At 33.5% G+C, this 21,509-nt stretch overlaps 1 protein-coding gene across 3 annotated transcripts in view; it reads right to left on the bottom strand.

Annotated features, from left to right (window-relative positions):
* Positions 1-1,176: 1,176 nt before the first annotated feature.
* FANCB (FA complementation group B) overlaps positions 1,177-21,509 on the bottom strand; it is a 34,966-nt gene continuing 14,633 nt past the window's right edge. For 2 of the 3 annotated variants that reach the window (XM_012546072.3, XM_031958983.1), the window contains exons 4-9: positions 21,263-21,358; positions 14,171-14,299; positions 11,226-11,392; positions 7,689-8,128; positions 7,351-7,588; positions 1,177-1,632 (exon numbers count right to left, since the gene is read on the bottom strand). In XM_012546072.3, coding sequence (XP_012401526.2) covers positions 1,206-1,632; positions 7,351-7,588; positions 7,689-8,128; positions 11,226-11,392; positions 14,171-14,299; positions 21,263-21,358 — 1,497 coding nt within the window. In that variant the 3' untranslated portion in view covers positions 1,177-1,205. The remainder of the gene's footprint in view (positions 1,633-7,350; positions 7,589-7,688; positions 8,129-11,225; positions 11,393-14,170; positions 14,300-21,262; positions 21,359-21,509) is intronic. The other variant, XM_023500325.2, reaches the window with a different exon arrangement.

Genomic DNA, 21,509 nt, shown 5'->3' with positions numbered 1-21,509 from the left:
CTGCTAAATCATGGATCATAAATAAATCCTTCTAGAGCTTACGGGAAAAATAGCATTCCAGAATTCCAATACAGATTTCAGAGTCCCTCTGGCCTCTTTTAACCATTAGTTAACAACTGTTTTTCTCAAAAATAATTATGAGACATTCCGTAACTTGTTTTGTGTAATTTCCTCTTCCTTCTTTCCTTTTATTTCCTTTTTTTTTTCTTATTCCTTCAGATGCTATTTTTTTTTCCCCACAGAAGAATGGGTTACAGGATAATAGATTTAGAGTTGGAAGAGATCCTATAAGTCACTTAATTCAGACATCTTACAGATGAGAAAATTGAAATCTAATGTGATTAAGTGAGACTAAGGTATGACTAAAATCAAAGAGCTTTATGTTAAACATGGGCAAAACTTGAATATGCATCTTTCTGATTTCAAATTTTGCACTCTATTCATTAATTTACAATACTACACTATTAAATTTTTGTTTCTTGCAATGTTTTCCTTCATTGCTTTTTTGAAATAACTTTTCATTCAATGAGATCTTCAAAATGGAATTTTGAATTTCAAATGGAATTATACAAAATCTCAAGGAATTCAATATACTTTAAGCTATTTTAGTTGTAATTCTATATTGTCCTGCTGAGAGTTATTATGATTCTAGATGATTTAAAGATATTCTAAATCAGAAAGAGAATTAAGATTCTCTGGGTAATCTGGGTATGGGTAAATCATTTAAAATAATATACATCTGAAGAATGACATTAAACTTTTGAAAATATGACATTTCAATGATGCATTCCAATTGACATTAAATTAACAAGACTTTAGTTATAAAGTTCTTTTTTAGTCATTTTGCTAATTAGGTTAATTCTATAAACACAGATATTACATTCCATGTAAACCTGACACTTAAAAGAGTTCCTTAATCTTTTCAGTTACTCCCTACAAAGAATTAGTTTTCAGGAAATATGAAGTGGGGCAATAGTAAAGGTTAGATGTCATATGTATCAAAATTTAAAACAAACATTAACACCATGTCTGTCTACTATTTAGAAAGTGATTTTTGACAAGCTATTTTTGTGTAATACTAAAAAATATAAGGGACCCAAAAAATTAGGACTTTTTATTTTTCCAAAGGGATCACCCCCCTCATTATGTAAAACAAAAATAAAACGCAAATTATTGTTAGGTTAAACATTTTATGTCTACAACATTTAATTATTCAATTTCTGAGCAGCTAAATCTGATTCCAGCTGAACCTCTGCTACTTTCAAAGTAATTTCTCTGTAAATAGCACTGCTCAGTGTTAGATTCATGCCCCATGTGATTTGTTCCTTTTCTTGTTGAAGCTGTTCTCTGATCCACTGTATTGTTTCCTCTGTGTCTGTGGAGGAAGCCTTTGGCATGCTGTTGCTATTAGTGTTTTTCTTGACTGTTTCACACCTTTGTGCCAAGTTGCTTTCAATTTCAGATATGACTGAAGAAAAACAATTCTTAAGGGTAACGATTTCCTTCTCTAAAAATAGTGCCAACTGGTTAGTAAGGAATTCCTTGCTTCCTAATTTTAGTTGCTTTATCACACAGTTCAAAGGGAGAACTTGGGTGAGACTATGAAGGCACTGGAACAAAGTTGTTTGATTCCTGGAATGAAGAAAAAATATTTTATAAAAATCATGAAACTGAGTTTCTTGTACAATATCTTTAACACATTACAAATTCTCAATTAGTAATTTATAATCAATAACGAATAGAATCAATATCATATACTTGAGGTAGGCTGCTAATAAGACAAATAAGACCCATAGAGATAAAATCCAATTGAATTTTGCTTTTGATTATCTAATAAATGACTTCCTAAACTCTGAATCAGGTAAAGTAAACTAATGTACCTTTCCAGTTACATGTAAATGCTTTCTGTATATCATAAAATCTGGAAGAAACAAATTCATATCTTTGGAAAGTATTTTCTTTATAGATCTACTCCTCTCCCATTTTATTCTGTATCATATTTGTTTGTATAAATGTCTTTTAAAAATACTTAAATAAGCATCTTACTTTTTAAAAAGCTTATTAATGTCTAAAAATTGGAAATGTTTTCCTCTTTCAATTTCACTAATTTCATCTCAATTTCCTTTCCCCATCTGACTACGTGTTAGCATTAATGTGCATTTAAAAAACAAAAGCACATTAAGAACTTAGAATATAGAGTTCATTCTTTCTTCTTTTTAAAGTGCAACAGTACCTATTCTTTCAACAGATATTAGTTGTAATAACTTTGGTTTATTATATATCTTGGTTGAATATTCAATTTTCTGTTCTAGAAATGGTTAAAAAGAATTTAAAGTTGAAAAATAACTGACAAATTCTGCTAAGTATTTCACTAAAAATGTAGTGAATGTGCTTATACATATTAAGTAAATTAAAGAATAATTAGGAACAACAAGAAATAAACATAATCTTCATTCCTGGTAAATTTATCAGGATATTTCATCATGCCACAATTCTATTCAATACTAAACAGATACTCTGTTTAGTAAAACATGTTTTTAGGAACTCATGGTTTTAGGAACAACCTGTTAATAGCAGGTAATCGTAAGCAAATATACAAATACATGAATGTATGTTTAGATATTCAAGTAGACAAGGGTTAGACATTCTGGTTCATTTTTTCCCTATGTAGTCATTATTCTGGTCTTTTTGTGAGTATCAAGAATATATAAGGATTGACATAAACACAAATTTAAAACCAATCTTTCAATTGACTGGGATAAAAGGATATTATTCCTTTTATTTAAAAATGAAAAATACCATTTCCCCAAAGAGTGGATGAGATAGGAAGAAGACAAGTTTAATTTCTTTTTACTTGTTTCCTTTAAAATTTTGTTTTCAAATAATGCCTTTTTTCCTACAAAATATTTATGTTCAAATATATTCCTATCTTCCATTCCTTATCTAGTCATATTTTTTCTAGAAACAAAAGGTTTAAAAAAAATAATTTAAAAAGCCAATCAATACACAACCAGTATACATACAATGTCAATCTATGTAGTATTACAAATATTTACAGTACCTAACTTAGAGCCAAGTTTAATTTCAAGCATCCTATTACAAAGGAAGAGTACTTCCTCATCAATAGCAACTTTCTTAAAATTAAGGAATCTTTTTCCATCAATAATCACAGGCACATCACCTTAAGCAAAATAATTGTAGCTGAGCAATGTTAATGTTTTATGTTTATCTCCTTTCTGGGTTGGTTCCCCTTCAACCTCTCTTATTATTCCTAAGTCTCCTTTGCTGGATCTTCCCTCAGGTCACTTTCACTAAAAATTGTTACTCTCCATATCTCCACTAAGCACTAAAAGCCTAACAGAGATCTGGAACAGGATGTCTCACAGACAACTCAGACAACATATAAAAACCTGAACCCATTATCTTTCCCCACAAGCTCTTCCTTTTTCCTAATTTCCCTATTAATATCAAGTACATCACCAATAGTGTCCTAGTCACCCAAGCTTAAAACTTCATGTCATCTTTGAGCCTTCCTCATTGGTATCTAATTAATGTTTATCAATTGATTAATTCATCCCCATAAACCTAATATATTGTTAACTTTTGTGTCTACCTTCAGAACATCTTTCATATACATTATATGGGCTCCTTCTCACCTCATGCCTGGACTACTGCAGTAGATTGCTGACTACTGTCCCTTTCTCAAGTCTCTTTCCACTATAATCCATTCCTTATTCATTAGCTAAAGTTATTTTCCTAAGGCACAGAAATGACCATGTCATCCTCTCTATTCAATAAATTCCAGTAGCTCCCTGTTAGCTATAAAATTAAATAGGAAATCCACTGTTTGGATTTTAAAGCTCTTCATAACCTAACCCTCTCCTATCTTTCTAGTCTCTATATTTTACTCTCCTCCCAATCATAGTGATTTAGAACATTTTTTCCATGTGACTATAGATAGCTTTGGTTTCTACTGAAGACTATCAATTCATATACTTTGACTATATATCAATTAGGGAATGACTTGTATTTTTATAAATTTGACTCAGTTCTCTATATATTTGAAAAATGAGGCCTTTATGAGAGATAATTGTTGCAAGATTTTTCCCCTAGTTTTCAGATTTTCTTATAATTGCGGTTGCACTGGTTTTGTTTGTGCAAAAACTTTTAAATTTATATAATCAAAGAGGATTCTGGGAAGAGGCAGGATAGATCAGTAAATTTCAAGCTCTCCAGATTTCCCCCCAAAACAGAACAAATTTGTGCCTCAGGGTAAACATAGACTGGTAAAAAAACTAAAAAGACTTGGGGGCAGAACAGAGGTGCTCCAGATATAATCCCAAAAGATCTCCCCACCCCCACCCCCAAAAAAGAATCCTAGGCTGAAGATTAACTAGTGTGAAGTACAAAATCCTCCAGGTTGGCTTCACAGAAACACCAAGTGGAAAACCCTGGGGTTAGCTGGGCTTGGCTGGAGCCTCAACAGAACTGCAGAGACTTGTATCTCCCTGACAGCTGAGGAGTCCAGGTCTGAGTCCAGGGAACACTGAGGGAACCTCTAATGATTAGGAATGCCAGTCCAGGCGTGTTTCAGAGACTCAGCCCTGGGTGAGGCACCTGTACAGCCAGGGAGTGCAGAAGCAGTTGGGGAGGGACTCTGATGGCTGGGGGCACCTGCAGGAAGGAGGAATTCTTGGTTTGGGGTTCCAGGTCAGAAGGGAGAGCAGAAGTGAAGCCAGAGGCACTATCCTGCCACCTCCCAAATAGAGATGATTATACTAATACTTCTCATTAGGAAAAAAAAAAAAAATGAACTGGCAAAGAAGAAAAAAAAAAACCCAACCATAGAATTAGGAACAGGGAAGACTAGGCCTAGTTCATCTTCAGAAGTCACTGAAATAAAAGAAGCTTTTTCTACCCCAAAGAGTAATATTAAATTGCTTCCTGCCCAGAGAGAAATTATAGAACTCAAAAAAGAATTTAAAAATCAAATGAGAGACATTGAGAAAAAACAAAAAACAAAAAAATCCAAGAAAAACAAAAAGATTGTAGGAAAAAAATTAACCAACTAGAAAGAAAGATTGGGGTCTGCCCCAATAACTTAACTCTGGTTAAGGTAAAAATAGTAATTATGTTATATAAATGAGGTGCAGAAGAACAGCTACAGAGGCATTAGAGGTGGGAGGGCTTGCAATTCTGAAAACCTACTCACTTTGGGAATGGGTTAAATAGGCAACACTACAGATATACCAAGAAGGATATAGTATCTTTCAAAATCTATTAAGAAATAAGGGGGAAAGGATGGGTGAAGGAGAAACCAAAGGGTGGGGGAAGAAGACAAGGAAATAATTCATGAGTTGGGGGAAGTTTGAGTAATACCAAGGCAAGTTAAGGAATGGAATTAAAGCAAAGAGTTAGCAGGAATAAAAAAGATGTGTGTGTGTGTGTGTGTGTGTGTGTGTGTGTGTGTGTGAGAGAGAGAGAGAGAGAGAGAGAGCGTGCATGTGTGTGTGTGTGTGTGTGTGTGTATATCTATATATGTATATATAACTATATCACTGCTCAACTATAGCCTGTTTGGGGGAAGTGAGAAAGATGAAAGGGGAAAACAAGAATAAAGTAAAAACGGTGCACAGCACAGAACAAAAGAACAACCTTCAAAGAAGTAAAGAAAAGATGGAAATTCATGAATATAATTTCTTCCACTATTTATATATTACTTCTTGAACCAGTAATTTGTTTTTTTGTTTATTTGTTTTTGTTTTTTGCTGGGGCATTTGGGATTAAGTGACTTGTCCAGCTAAGGCACTAGGAAGTGTTAAGTGTCTGAGGCCAGATTTGAACTCAGGTCCTCATGACTTCAGGGCTAGTGCTCTATACACTGTGCCACTTAGTTGTCTCAAACTAGTAATCTGTTGTTACATATTTTGAATCTTCTCTGATGTTCTGCTGGGCACATGACAATGTTCTGTTTTGTTTTATTTTGTATTCCTTTTCTGTTTCTTTTTTTTTCAATAGAAGAAAAAACATTTTAAATACATAATTGAAATTATCTATTTTATATTTTGTAATAATCTCTATATTTTCTTTGGTCCTAAATTCTTCCCTTACCCATAGATCTGACAAAGAACTATTCTATACTCTTCTAATTTGCTTATGGTTTCATTCTTTATATGTAAATTATCTACCCATTTTGATCTCATCTTGGTACCTGGAAAGATTTGCATGAACTGATGTAAAGCAAGTAAGCACAACCAGGAGAACACAGAACATAGTAATAGCAACTGTTTGATGAAGAATTGTGAATGATCTAACTAAATGTGAATGAACTAAAACAATCCCAAAGAACTAATGATAAAGCATATTATCCACATCCAGAGAAAGAAGTGATATTATTGGAATACAAACTGAAGCATGCTATTTTTCATTTTCTTTCTCTCTTTCTTTTAGTCAAATCTTCTTTTACAAAATGACTAATATGGAAATGTTTTACATGATTGCACATGAACAATCTATATCTGACTGCTTACCACCTAAGAGAAGGAGGGAGGGAAGGATAGAATTTAGAATGAAAAACTTGTTTTAACATGAACTGGGGAAAACTTATACACAATTTGCATACACACATAAGCATACATATATATATATATATATATATATATATATATATACATATACATATATATATGTGTGTGTGTGCGTATATATATATATACACACGTAAATACATACAAAAATATATACATGTACGTATATATACACACATGTAAATATGTACAAAAATGTATACATGTATGTACACACGCACACACATTTTACATCCCTCCATGATCTAGTGATCTAGTGACACTAGCCAACTAAGCCTTTTTATTGGCTTTCTCCCCTACCTGGAGAGTTCTCCCTTCTGACCTTCACAGGCCTAGCTTCCTTCAAAACTCTCAGTTCAAATCCCACTTCTGCTAAGAGGCTGTCCCTTCCTGCCACTCCCCCTAAAGTTAGTCTTCCCTCAAAGATTATCTTTCATTTACATGTGTCTTTCAAGACATAAAAGAATGTGTCTTTTACTTATGTAATTGTTCACCTGAAGTGTCCCCACCAAGAATATAAGCCCTGGGGGCAAGGAACTGTGTTTTTGTTTTTGTTTTAAATATACTTTGGCTTCATAGCTCTTGATAACACAGTAAGTGCTTAATAAATGCCTGTTCACTGACTAATAGTAATTGCAAAGATCGAATATATGTGAAGTCTTTTGTAAACCTTAAAATACTACATAAATATTAGTTATTGGTATTTATATTTTATAAATAACACTCAAGGCACTATGTAAATGTCAGCTTTATATTAATTTACCTGCAATATATGGTTAAAATTCCTTCAAAGGGTGTTTTTTGTTTCCAGTTGAAGAGTGTCCCATGCAAAGCCCCAAGAACTGTACAAAGGAAGTTATCTGGAAATTCTTTGATTGTTTCACATCCCATGTGTTCAAAAAGCCAGGTTTTCACTGAAGTCAATGTATAATCAGGTGATGTTATTTGGAAACAAAATTTGTGAAATACTGCAAGAAGTGCAAAGAGATCTTCAATAGGTTCTATAAGAAAAAAAAGACATGAATTAATAATCTAAATTATTAAGCTTTTAAAATGTTCAGTCACCTAGAAAGATGAAACGTGTCCTAATAAAAAAATTACCTTTAAAAGATTTTCTTTTCTCTGGTAAGGTTACCGAATGTTTTCCACTAGAAATGTCTTCCATACTTAAAGAAAGTCTCCCACAAGGCACAGTACAGCTCTCTCCAAACTGGCCAAGGGTTTTTTCCCATCTGGCATGTAGCAATACAATACAACAAAAATTATGGAATGCCAAAAGTGGTGAAAGTGCTGTAACAGCTGTAAATATCTGGATGCACTCAGACTTTGATGACTGTTTATGAAAATTGTTTTTTCTTTCCTCATTATGAAGGATCAATTTAATTCTTTTTGCTTTTGATTCAGTTTCACCTGGAGATGACAATGTGGTAGGAAAAGACACCTTATCCAACTTGATCATACTGTTTTTACACTGAATAAGTGGAGGGTTGGAAGTATAGGCTTGATCCACTAACAATGATAAAGTCACATCTTTTAGGAATCTGTAAAAATCATAAAGATTTGCTGTAATCCAAGTTCATTAAAAAAAAAAGCAAACAAAAATAATGGAGAATTAGACAAAGATGTATTCTGACGTTCTGGGGTAGTAGATTTTTTTTTTTCCTTTTCTCTTACTGAGAAGTATTTCAAATTTGAAACCTATATCACTATAACATTCATATATTCAACCTATTATTATTACTTCTTTTGAAAAAAGACAACTTGAAATATCTTAAAATATTTTGTTCTAATCCATTCTCCAATTGATAAATGGTCAAAGGATATGAACAGACTCAGACGAAGAAATTGAAACTGTTTCTAGCCATATGCAAAGATGCTCCAACTCATTATCAATCAGAAAAATGCAAATTAAGACAACTCTGAGATACCACTACACACCTGTCAGACTGGCTAGAATGACAGGGAAAGATAATGCGGAATGTTGGAGGGGATGTGGGAAAACAGGGACACTAATACATTGTTGGTGGAATTGTGAATACATCCAACCATTCTGGAGAGCAATTTGGAACTATGCTCAAAAAGTTATCAAACTGTGCATACCCTTTGATCCAGCAGTGTTACTGCTGGGCTTATATCCCAAAGAGATCATAAAGATGGGAAAGGGATCTGTATGTGCACAAATGTTTGTGGCAGCCCTCTTTGTAGTGGCCAAAAACTGGAAAGTGAGTAGATGCCCATCAATTGGAGAATGGCTGAATAAATTGTGGTACATAAATATTATGGAATATTATTGTTGGTTAGAAATGACCAATAGGATGATTTCAGAAAGGCCTGGAGAGACTTACACGAACTGAAGCTGAATGAAATGAGCAGGGCCAGGAGATCATTATATACTTCAACAACAATACTATATGATAACCAATTCTGATGGACCTGGACATCCTCAGCAATGAGATGAACCAAACCAGTTCCAATGGAGCAATAATGAACTGAATCAGCCATGCCCAGCAAAAGAACTCTGGGAGATGACTAAGAACCATTACATTGAATTCCCAATCCCTATATTTTTGCCTGCCAGCATTTTGGATTTCTTTCACAAGCTAATTGTACAATATTTCAGAATCCAATTCTTTTTGTACAACAAAATAACGGTTTGATCATGTATATTTATTGTGTATCTAATTTATACTTTAATAAATTTAACATCTACTGGTCATCCTAACATCTAGGGGAGGGGGTGGGGGGAAGGAGGGGAAAAATTGGAACAAAAGATTTGGCAATTGTCAATGCTGTAAAATTACCCATACATATAACTTGTAAATAAAAGGCTATTAAAAAAAATCTATACACACACACACACACACACATTTTGTTCTTCCAAGGATTAAATGGTAGTATGTTCCTAAACTACTCCATTTTACTGTAAAGAAAAGTATGTTAACAAGTAAATAAAATAGAAACACTAATCAAAACACTAATCATGTCCTAATCCTATTTTGCCTATTTTTCTTGAAAGCTCACTCAGTTTCACAATTTCAGTCATTCTTCAATTTTCACCATCCTTAGTCCCATCCCCTTCCTATATACAATTATCCATCAAATCTTATCAATTTAATCTCAACTAGTCCTTTTCCTTTTCTCTACTTACATAATTACCACCCTACTTTGGGCTCTTGCTTGGACTACTAAAATTGTTTCATTAACTCTCCTTTACTGAAGTCTCAACTCTTCCTATTCCATATCCATACTTTCACACAGTTGTCAAAATAAAGCTTTTTTTAAAACACAGGTATGACTGTGTCACCTCTAAATAAACATTGGTGACAGTTTATTACCCTAATACAAATTCTTATTTGGTATTTATAGTTCTTCATAACCTAATTCCAACTTATTTTTTTACTTTAATATACATTAGTCTTCAAGTATTCTGTGACATAAATTGGCTGACTTTTTTTTTTCCCCTTGAATACTACATTTATTCTTCTCATAGAATGTATAACTAAATTAACATTACATAATAAAAATTTTAAAAAGAGAGATAACAAAACAGATCAACAGGTTTTTAGCCTATTGCACTCCTGGATACTCTCCCATTTCCCAAGAGTATAGAAGTTGCTTCAAACCTAGAGGTTGTAAGAAAGGCATATTTTTGGGTTCTCTTCTGAGTATACAAAGGAATGTTATCAACTCAGTTTTCAAGGACTATTTGGCTCAAGATAAAAGATGCAGAACTTCTGTATTCAGGATTTCATCTCAGACTAGGGATACTAGCAAAACTTGATTAGTAACACTCAAAATATTTTATTTAATGGGGGCAGCTAGATAATGCAACAGATATAATGGATAGATGGCCCTAAAATCAGGAGGACCTGAGTTCAAATTTGGCCTCAGACACTTAATACTTCCTAGCTATGTGATCCTGGGAAAATCACTTAACCCCCCCAATTGCCTCAGCAAAAATAATAATAATAATAATAATTTTTTTAAAATTATGGTATATATTGAAACTTTTTCCTGGGTTAAAGAAGGATGTATTTTCAGTTTTAAAAGTCTATTGCTAGGCTATTCATAGTAACGGGATGAGAATGAAAGCAGATAAATGTAACAGACATAGACTAAATTATAATTAACAAGAATTTATAGTTTAGGCAATCACAGAAATAGGGGCTGGAAGGTCTTCAAAAATCATAGAATTCAGTCTCCTAAATTTATGGGAAACAAATACCAAGTGACAAGAGTCAATAAAGAGTCCTGATTTCTACTTCAGTGGGGAAAGTGTTCCCTCCATTAACCACACTAGTTTTTCAGGAGCTCTAGCTCTGTCCAATTTAACAGAAGCACAGAAAGAAGAGAAAATTTTCTTTTTCATGGCTACAGATACAATATTATTTTGATAATTCCTTTGCATTTCTGCTCTATCATTAATATCTTAAAAGATTACTGACATCCCTGAATGTCCTAAACAAATAGCATTTGACTATCTTTGTAGTACCATTATTACCCCACTTTTCTAGGCAAGGGGTAAGTTGACTAAGCAAACATGTGATGAATCTAAAAACTTTACAACAAAATAATTTATTCCTAGAACATTAAACAATATAACATGATGATATCATATCAAAGTTTGTATTAACTTACACTATAAAAGAATTCTTGATTTCTACTCCAACAACCAAGTGGTCATCCAGCACACGATACCACATTTTCTCTATTATATGTTTTGAATGATGAGATGTGTCTAATAGCTTTTCATCCAACGAATGGGGAAAGTGTTTTTTATCACCACAGAGAGAAACAAGAATGTCCTTGGGGGAAAAAAACATCTCTTTAGTTTGAGTACATTCAATATAAAGCAACTAGTTTGTTCAGGCCTTAGAATTTATGACAATTTATTTTTTGTCTAATATTTTATTTCCTTAAAAATTTTCACATAAGTCAAATATATATCTCTTTTAGAGTGAGAAAAATGAGTGAATAGGGGAAAAGGAGAAAAGGTATGAAAATTTGATGACCTTTTTTTAAACCTATCAGGAAATCTAATATAAATACAAAAAGGACAGATTTCTTCACATAAGTAATAATAAATGGAATCCAAATTCCAATTTTGATGAGGCACAGATTTTAATTTTCAAAATTTTAACTATCAATTTATTTTATGAAACTATTTTTCCATGTAACTAACTTTTCTACTTGCCTACGCCTCTGATCAATGTCAATTAAAACAATTTCTTAAAACTTATCTTAGAAGCTAATCAGGCCTATAAGACAAAGCTATCTAAAATAAAATAGGTCCAATCCTCAAATTAACACAAAAGTATTTAAGACTTCTTAAGTAAGCCAATAAGGGCACTATATCAGAAATCCTTAGATTCCATGTCCTTTACCAAAACTAGCCTGAGATGAACAACTGAACAACGTATGTGCAAAGTGGGAAAAAAGCTGCCAAGGCCCTCAGGCAATGTAAATAAAAAGAAAAACAAAATGGTCCCTACCAAAGATGTACCTTAAGGGTTCCTGTGGGTTTCCTGGCTACTTTCTTAGCTTCCTTTCAGTCTCCCAAGCCTTGCAGGGGGTTGCTTGAACCTACAAATTTAGGGCCAAAGTGAGTTTTATATATTGATATTATATTTTATGGTGCCTTAGAAGTCTCTGATAGCTGTCTGCTTTCATGTCTATAAAGAATGAGTTTAAAAACGTTACATTATATAACAATGTTAGTGAAAAATTTCTTGAAAGATTATTTTTACATTTGTCTTTATATCCCCAGACTTCAGCACAGATCCTTTAAAGAAGATAAATTAATAATGTTTAATTAATAATAATGTTTGTTGGACTGGAATTGAGACAATTCTTAGACAGAAAATCTATCTTTTCAAGAAACAGTCAGTCGGGTTTGATTTAACAGTCAATTCATGCTACACAACTCACTTTCTGCTGAATTTGTAAGATCAACCAACCTGCAAGGGCTGGGATCTAAGGAATGTGCCAGAATAATTCAGAAACTATAGTTTGGACAACTCAAAAAAAAAATAATTATGAAAAATTACTCAAAAGATCCAGACATAGAAAACTAAACAAAATGCTTTAGGGAAGACTTACTTAATATACCTATCTATCTTACTGAAAATTCTCTTTAGAATCACAATGTGACCCAAAGCATATTTAATATAAGGTTACGAAGATTATAGCAATTGAAAATTTAATCCTAAAAGCTACCAGATGATAAATTCATGCATTCTATCATTTTTTAAGTTCCTAAATTTTCTGGGCAGAAATTATTTTACCAGGTTGCAGATTTTTTTTTTTTTCTTTTTAAGATTTCTGAATTTAATTACATAGGTTATAACTGTAGAAAGCAAAAACAGACTATAATATTTAGGGGGAAAAGAAAACAATTTAATTAATTTGGATAGACACAGGAAACAACTTCATTTTTCTGGAACTGTGACTAAAATCCAGAAAAGCAAAACAAAAGATAATTCAAAAGCAATCAACCCTACACTAAAGCTGGCCCAAATATGGGACCCTCACTCAAGAGAAAATTTTACCCTTTCTTTATCCACAATCCTAATGTGTTTGGCACTTAAAAAAACAACAACAACAAAAAAATATTGCTGTGTTTTGTTTTTAAATCTCCCAACTGTTCCCAATATATTATTTTGTCATATCCCTCCCTGACTACAATCCTTTAAAATAAAAAATAAAAGTAAAAGTTAAGCAAACTTAAACAGGCTTAAATCTGATGTTTACATGCGTCTTAGTTTATAAGCCCCCAAGAGATTTAGAAACAACAGAAATTAGAAAGTGGGAAGGGAATGTTAATAAGCAAACATACTAATAGCATCATGACACTAATAGTAAAGAATGAATCATCAAAATAATAAAAAGCAGCCACAATAAAGAAAAAAAAAGTCTTGACAATCTTGGGCCAGTTAGCATAAAGGCAAATGAACTTTAAGCCCTGAAGATATTATCACACAGTAAAATAACTGATGTTCAAAACAGTATCCTTGGTAACCAAGCATGAATCTTGTTCAATTCACAATTTTAACAAGACAAGTATACACAGAACATATTGTTTTTAATTTTTTTTTTGCTAAGGCAATCTTTTCAGAGTTAAGTGACTTTCCCAGGGTCACACAGCTAAGAAGTATTACGTGTCTGAGACCAGTTTTGAACTCAGGTCTTCCTGACTTCAGGGCTGGTACTCTATCCACTGCACCACCTAGCTGCCCCTTTTTAAATTTTTTTTTTTTTAGAATATATTTTTAAAAGCTTTTTTATGGATAACAGACAAAAGGGTTTTTTTAGGGCTTAATTGAATGAAACCTCAGTTCTTCAGCAAATTTGATTCTTTCTAATAAAGCTTTCTTGAAAGTTCTGCAATCATAATGCATTAATACTTATATGTTACTAGTAAAAAGTCAACAATTGTCCTCTTAGTGAATTGTGCTTCTCAATCTGTAATGTGTAATTATCTAACATATACTCCAAATAATACTTCACCTAAACACTACAGTTTTTTCATATATCTTAATTTTCCATTTTATAAAATGTCATAATGGTGATATGATTAATCTTACCTCTTCTTCACATGGTGGAATATATTCTTTACTTTGAACAAGGCCTACTAAAGCTTTGCAAGATTTTGAAAGAACTCTTTCCTTAAGAAGGAGATGCTTTTGCAATTCTTGAATCGATGCCAAACCAACCTGTAAAGTTGAAAAAAAGTTACCCATAGTTAATAGTTTTTGAAATTTTATTTATTTGAAACTTAAATACAAAATAAGAAAAAACAAAACAGAAGACAGAAAAAGAAAAAATGTTATCATGCATCCAGCAGAACATTAGGAGGGATTCAAAATATGTAACAAATTTCCATTTCAAAAAGCACATATAATATTACAAGGTATTCTATTCATGACTGTACTTTTTTTTTTTTGCTTCCTTTTGGGTTACTCTTCTATTTTCTGTTGTATACTTTTTGCTTTATTCTGCACAATTATAATCTGAATAGAAGATAAAAGTATTTGGTCAAAACTAAGAGTTCAAAAGTTTTATTATATCATTTTTCAAACATTTCCATATTTTTTTAAATTTTTATTTAATAGCCTTTTATTTACAGGATATAAAACATTTCCATATTTAAAGAAAACCTCTATTTTCACAATCATTGAAGTCATCTTTGAAGAATCTTTTTGTTTTTCCAGTCAAAAATTTGTCAGTCAAAAAGTATTTATTGAGCACCTAAATATAACAGATACTGTGCTAAGTGCTGGAGATTAAAAAAAGAAGCAAAATGATAGTTTCTTCTATTAAACAGCTAAAAATCTAAAGGAAAGTTACAAAATGAAAATAACTACACACAAGTTACATTGAGGATAAACAAAATAATCAACAGATTTATTTGTTGTTTCTTTGTAACAGAGGGAAAGCACAAAAATTTAGAGGGAACTGAAAAAGTTTTTTGTTGAAATGGGCTTTTAGCTAAGACTTGAAGGAAGCCAGGGAAGCCAAGAGGAAGAGATGAGGAAAGAGAGCACCCCAAGCATGATACAGGACAGCCAATGAAACAGAGAGCATGAAGGAGAGGGAGTGTGAGGGGTTAAGAAGTAAAATTGGAAAGGAAGGGGATTGGAGAGGCACATTTTGAAGAGTTTTTTTTTAACTCAACAGAGGATCTTACATTTAATCCTGAAGGTGACAGGGAATCAGTGAAGTTAATTGAATAGGGGAACATAGCCAGAACCTGTGTTTTATGAAAATCATGTTGATAGCAAGCTGAATAGAGGATGTTCTGGAGTGGGAATGACACTTCTAGCAGAAAGATTAACTTGCGGGTAATTGCAATGGTCCAGTCATGAGGTAATAAGGCCTGCACCACAGTAGTGACAGTATCATAGAAGAAAAAAGGCAGTTGAGAAATGTTAGGAAGGTAGAAAGGCCAGGATTTAACACCTGATTTGATAAAGGGGAAGGGAGGGAGTTGTTAAGGATGATTCTTAGGTTTTGAACTTTGATGAATAGGAAAATGACAGTACCTTCTGCAATAACAATGAAGTTTGGAAGAAGGGAAAATTTAGAAGAAAATATAAGTTCAATTTCAGACATGGTGAGTTTAAAATGTCTACAGGACATATGGTACAGAAAAGTACAACAGAGAGTTAGAGATGCATTTCTGGAGATCATCAGAAAGATTAGGGCTGAGTAAGCAGATGTGAGGTTCATAAACAACTTAGTAATAATAACTGAGTCCCTGAGAACTGATAAAATCACCAAGTAAAATAGCACTGAGAGGGGAAAGGGCCTAAGACAGAACCTGCAGGACTTGCATGATTGGGGGGTAGGGTGGCTTGAATGAGGATCAAGCAAAGAAGGCTGAGAAGAAACATGTCTGATAGGGAGGAGGAAAAGCAGGAGACAGAAGTGTCACAAAAATTTATAAAGATAGGTAGGAGGAGAATCAGGAGACAGAAGTGTCACCAAAACTTAGAAAGGAGAGAGTCAAGGAAAAGAAGGTAAGAGTCAAAGGCCAAAGAGAGGTCAAAAAGGATGTGGAGTAAAAAAAAGTCACTGGATTTGGCATCTAAGAGGTCACTGCTAATTCTGGAGAGAGCAGTTTTAGTGGAATGACAGGTCAAAAGCCACACTGGAAAGGGTGAAGACAGCAAAAGGAAAGGAAGTAGAGACACATACTGTAGAAGACTTTCTTTAAAGAAGTTTAGCCACAGGGCACAAAAGATCTAGGACAACAACAGGGATGGAAGGATCAAGGGAGGATGTTTTCAGAATAAGGGAGATATGGGTAATATTTGTAGGCAGTAGGAAATGAGCCAGTAGACAGGGAGAGACTGAAAGTAAGTGATAGAATAGAAATAAAGATGGGATAGAATGGGATAGTTTAAACAGATAAGAGAGGTTAGCCTTGGTAAAGACAGGTGAAAGAAAAGAGAGTGGCATAAGGTACCTGGGAAGCCACAAAAGGAAGGAGCACTTAGTAAATGGTCTTCCATCTTTTTCAGTTAAGGGCAAGATTCTTAGTTGAGAAAGTGGAGAGAAGATAAGAGTTCTGGGAGATTCAAGGAATTAAAAGTTGCTATGGAGAATGGAATAGTAAATTAATTAGGATTGTGTAAAAGCATTGCCTCATGGCAGGGGGGCCCCAGATGAGGACACGTAACAAATTTTAAATGGCCAATTAGCAGTTTCATGATTTTCTCCAACTTCATTCAGCAGCAGGTGAATAGGAGTGAAGACAGCAGATGGTGTGTGTAAGCCTAAGTTGAGTTTTAGCAAAATAATATGGGTGATATGATAAAGGGCCTAGACATTCAAGAAGACAGTGTAGAATTTTAACAGGGATGGGGAAATGAGGACAATGTGTTTAATGAACAGTTGATGGTCTAAAGGGTTGGAGGAGCCAATATGGATAGTTACCAGTATACAAGGCAGAGGGAGAAGTAGAATGACTCTAGATTGTGATTAAAGAAATTTCAGAGATCATGAATATGAAAATGGTGCATTTGTGGGCCAAGGCAAGATCCAGACTATGACCATCTCTGGGTGTGACTGAGGCATGGAGGAAGAGTTAGTCATGTGAAATTAAGATGAGGAACTGTGAAGTTAAGACATTTGAGAAAGTTATCAGTATACATATTGAAGTTCCCTTTTGTGAAAGCAGAAGTTGGTGGAAAGGCTGTGAGAACTCACTGAGGAAATAAAGGGAGTGTCCTAGAAATCAGCAGGCAGTTGCTATCAGAATTTGAATGTGATGGCCCATATAAACTGAGTGAATTTCAAAGGAGCAGAGGTTACTGGATGAGGGTATCAAGGGAGAACCCGGAAAGAAAAAGAAATATTCCAGCTCCCCTACCTCAACCAGTATTGGGGTACTGAATCAAAAGTGCAGGTAGTAATTAAAAGGCAGCCAGGGATGCTGCATCATCAGGAGAAAGTCAGATCTTAGTGAGAGCCAGAAAATAAAAAGAGGTGGGAAAGGAACAGATTTAAGGTGAAAACAAGTTTGTTACACATGGAGTAGGCATTCCAGAGAACAGAGAGGGATATTGAAAAGCATGGGGGTAGGGAAGGGAATGGAAATTAGGGATTAAACAGTGACAAGAAAAGGTGTTTCAGAATCTCTGAGATTTCAAGGTATAGCCAAGGAAAATTTATAAGGGAAAATTTTGTAAAGATTTTTTTTTTTTTTTCCCTTTTCTTTTTTTTTTTTTTTTTTTTTGCTGAGGCAACTGGGGTTAACTGACTTGCCCAGGGTCACATAGCTAGGAAGTGTTAAGTGTCTGAGAACAGATTTAAACGGAGGTCCTCCTGATTTCAGGGCTGGTCCTCTATCCACTGTGTCACCTAACTGCCCCTGGAAGGATTTCTAATTCCACAGGCTTTGGCCTCTGGGTAGAGTGCTCTTATGGCCTTAGGCAGTTCAATCAAAGGAACCAGAACTTGGAGCTGAAGGAATGGTATTACTCTCCTTCCCTCAAGCAGGAAAGCAAGACTTTAGGGTGACAACTTCATGGAATGGTATTCCTCCTCTTCTGAAAGGGAGGAGGTCTGGTGCTTAATAGCAGCATGTTTCTTCTCCTCCAGCAAAAGGCTGGTCACAAAGAAGGCATGATGCAATGGCATCCTAACAACAGTGGCAGGAGAGAGTACAATAAAATGGCAGCTCTCCTCTAACCATTAGAGGCTTGAGGTCATGAAGAGGATGCAAGTTAAGATTCACCCAACTGATGACTACTATCTATTCTAGAAATGAAATCTCCTGGAAACTGTGCCCTTTCTTCTAGTTTTACTACCATTACCCTTTTTGAGGTCTTCATTATTTCTCACCTGGTTACTTGCAATAGCTCCCCAACTGGTCTGCTTGCTTCCTCTTTCCCCATTTCAAACAATCTTTTTGATTATGTCATTATGTTACTCTAAATCATTAAATAGTTCCTCACTATCTTGACAACCAAGGCCTTCTGTGATTATGTCTAGTTTATTGTTTCAATCTTATTTTACATCACCATCATTATCCACATCATTCCCTCTTCCCAGACCTTTCGTTTCAGCCAAATTGAACTGCTTATCTATATCCCAAAATTTATCTATTAGTGACTTTTCTCCAAAAAGTCAGTTAAAGTCCTAATTCAAGACCCAGATCAAAAATTTATTCTGCAAAGTTTTCTCTAATTTCCCCTTACCTTCGTTCTTACATTTCACACAACTCTTACACTATTTGTCACATTTTATGTATTAAATTGCTGTGTATGTCTTATTTCTTTTATTAAACTGTAGCCGTTTAGAGCAGGAGCTCTTAACTTAGTTATCTATGAACTTTTAAACGTATTTTGATAATTATATTTTAATACAATTCATTTAGTTTATATAACTTTTTATGCATTTAAAAGCACTATTTGTGAAGAGATCGATGAACTCTTCACTTGATTGCCAAAAGGGGTAAAAAAGAGTCAAGAACCCTTGACCTAGAAAGGAGGGCTGAGGATGAAACCAGAGGGAAAAGATCTCATTGACCTTTAAATTCCAAATGCTATCTAAAACACTAGACAAAGTCTTGCACAAAGAATATACACAATAATTTTTTTTTAATTACTTAACATCCTCAATATCAAGGTGACATTGATAGCTGGTCCTGATCAAGTAATTTAACCTCACTGCCTCACCCAAAACACACAAAAAAGGGGAAATAGTATAAATATCTATTAATAATATCAAATATGAAAAAGAAGTCTCCTGTATGCTTAACAAAGTTCTATTAATTTCAAATAAATAAAAAGTGGAACCACAATGTGAGAAACTATTTTAATGCCAAAAATATGCTTCCTCATCTTGTCACACTGTAAAAATCTTGAGTAATGTCCTGATATGATAACAGCAACATCTTATAAAGAGATTCAATTCAGCAGTTTGATTCATAGAATCAGGAGATCATAGATATTGGAGATTATAAGTATTTTAACAATAATAAAAACTGACATTTACATAGTTCTTTATAGTTTGCAAAGCTTTTTACACATATGATATCATTTTGAAGTTTAAGCAACTTGCTCAGTCATATAAGGAATCAACAACAGGTAAGATTTGAACTCTAGTTTTCTGACTGCAAACCTAGCAAAATAACAAGATCACATCAATTACTTTCCTAGGCCACAGGAAAGATAGTGTAGACTAATATTCACTAGAGTCCACTAAGAAGCTACATTTCTAAATGGTAGGACAAATTTTATTTAATCAAACAAGAAGCATTTATCAAGAATCTCCTTTGTTAGGTATGATGCTAAAAAAAAAACAAAAACAAAAGAGTGTGTTTTCTTTTCTTTTTTGGGGGGGGCAATTCTTCTATACTTATTTCCACAATTATTATGCTGCACAAGAAAAGTGAGATCAAAAAGGGAAAAAATGAGAAAAAAGAAAATGCAAATGTGAACAAAAATAATGTAAATACTATGACTTGATCCCGAATTACCTTGCTGTTGAAATGAGCCACATCTGTCAGAATTGATCATTGTATAATCTTGTTATTTCTGTGTACAATGTTCTCTTGGTTCTGCTCACTTCACTTAGCATCAGTTCACTGAAGTGTTTCCAGGCATTTCTGAAATCAGCCTGCTCATCACTTCTTATAGAACAATATCCCATTACATTCATATATCATAACTTATTCAGCCATTCTCCAATTAATGGACATTTTTATGCAAGTAAGCATCTAGAGATATAAAACTTTCCCTAAGAACTACTTTGGTTGTATTCCATAAATTTTGTCAAGTCTCATTATCATTCTCTTGAATGAAATTACTGATTGTATCTATTTGTTGTTTCACCCATTCCATCTTTAGGATTAAATTATATAGTTTCTGATTAATTTTTGGTCTATTTTTCCCTAGTCCTTTTTTACATGTAATTTTTATTGCATCATGATCTGAAAAAGATGCATTTCCTATTTCTGCTTTTCTGCATTTGATTTTGAGAGTTTTATGTTATAATACATGTCAATTTTTGAATATTAAGTTTATTTTCTTTCTTGACATAACATTTATATGTTACTTAAAGGTTTACAGGATATGTTTCTGCATATCAATTCTGGGAAATTGATGGTGTAAGTATGATTTTACCAGTGAGGAAACTGAAGGTTAGGAAGTCTAGTGCTTTACCAATGACTATGACATATATTCTGAGGATCTGCTTTAGAGTCAGCAAGACCTGAGTTCAGATCTTCAGATTATGACATATACTACATATTTCTCCATGGGCAAATCACTCAATATTGTCAATAACCTAGACAATTCTCTAAGACTCTCAGTCACTGAGAAGCTGAAAAAGAATGATCTTACCAGTAGGGGTGCTTTCCATACTAGGAGTTCCTTTCCACTACAAAATCCCCTGTCATCTTCCCCCCTACCCTCCCTTGCCAATATTTCCATTTACACTAGAAGACAGATTTTATTTATGTTTGTTTATGTATATGTGTGTGTGTATATATATATATATATATATATATATATATATATATAAATATATAAAAATAAATATATAAACATATATAAGGATATATATACATATGAGGATATATATATATATAAGGGAATATATATGTGTATGTGTATGTGTGTATATATATATATATGAACACAAAAAAGGGAAGCTTATAGACTAACTTGCAATCTTCTTTCCAGAGCCTGGATTGTAAGAGCATAATTTTCTTTCAGATTGTCTTCAACTAAATTATTCTCCATGGGATCAAAAGTATCATTCTAAAAAAGAAGATAGAGTGAAACCATAAAAAGGTACATTAATACACATAAAGTAATTTGCTGGTACAAAAAGTTTTATATGGCTCAACTGACTTGATTTTTATAACCTTGTGAAATCAGTACTCCAAATATTATGTACTCCCAATATTAT

The sequence above is a fragment of the Sarcophilus harrisii genome, chromosome 3 (genome assembly GCF_902635505.1).
Source record: "Sarcophilus harrisii chromosome 3, mSarHar1.11, whole genome shotgun sequence".
In the NCBI taxonomy this organism is placed as follows: domain Eukaryota; kingdom Metazoa; phylum Chordata; class Mammalia; order Dasyuromorphia; family Dasyuridae; genus Sarcophilus; species Sarcophilus harrisii.
This window is presented reverse-complemented; position numbering and strand designations above follow the sequence as displayed.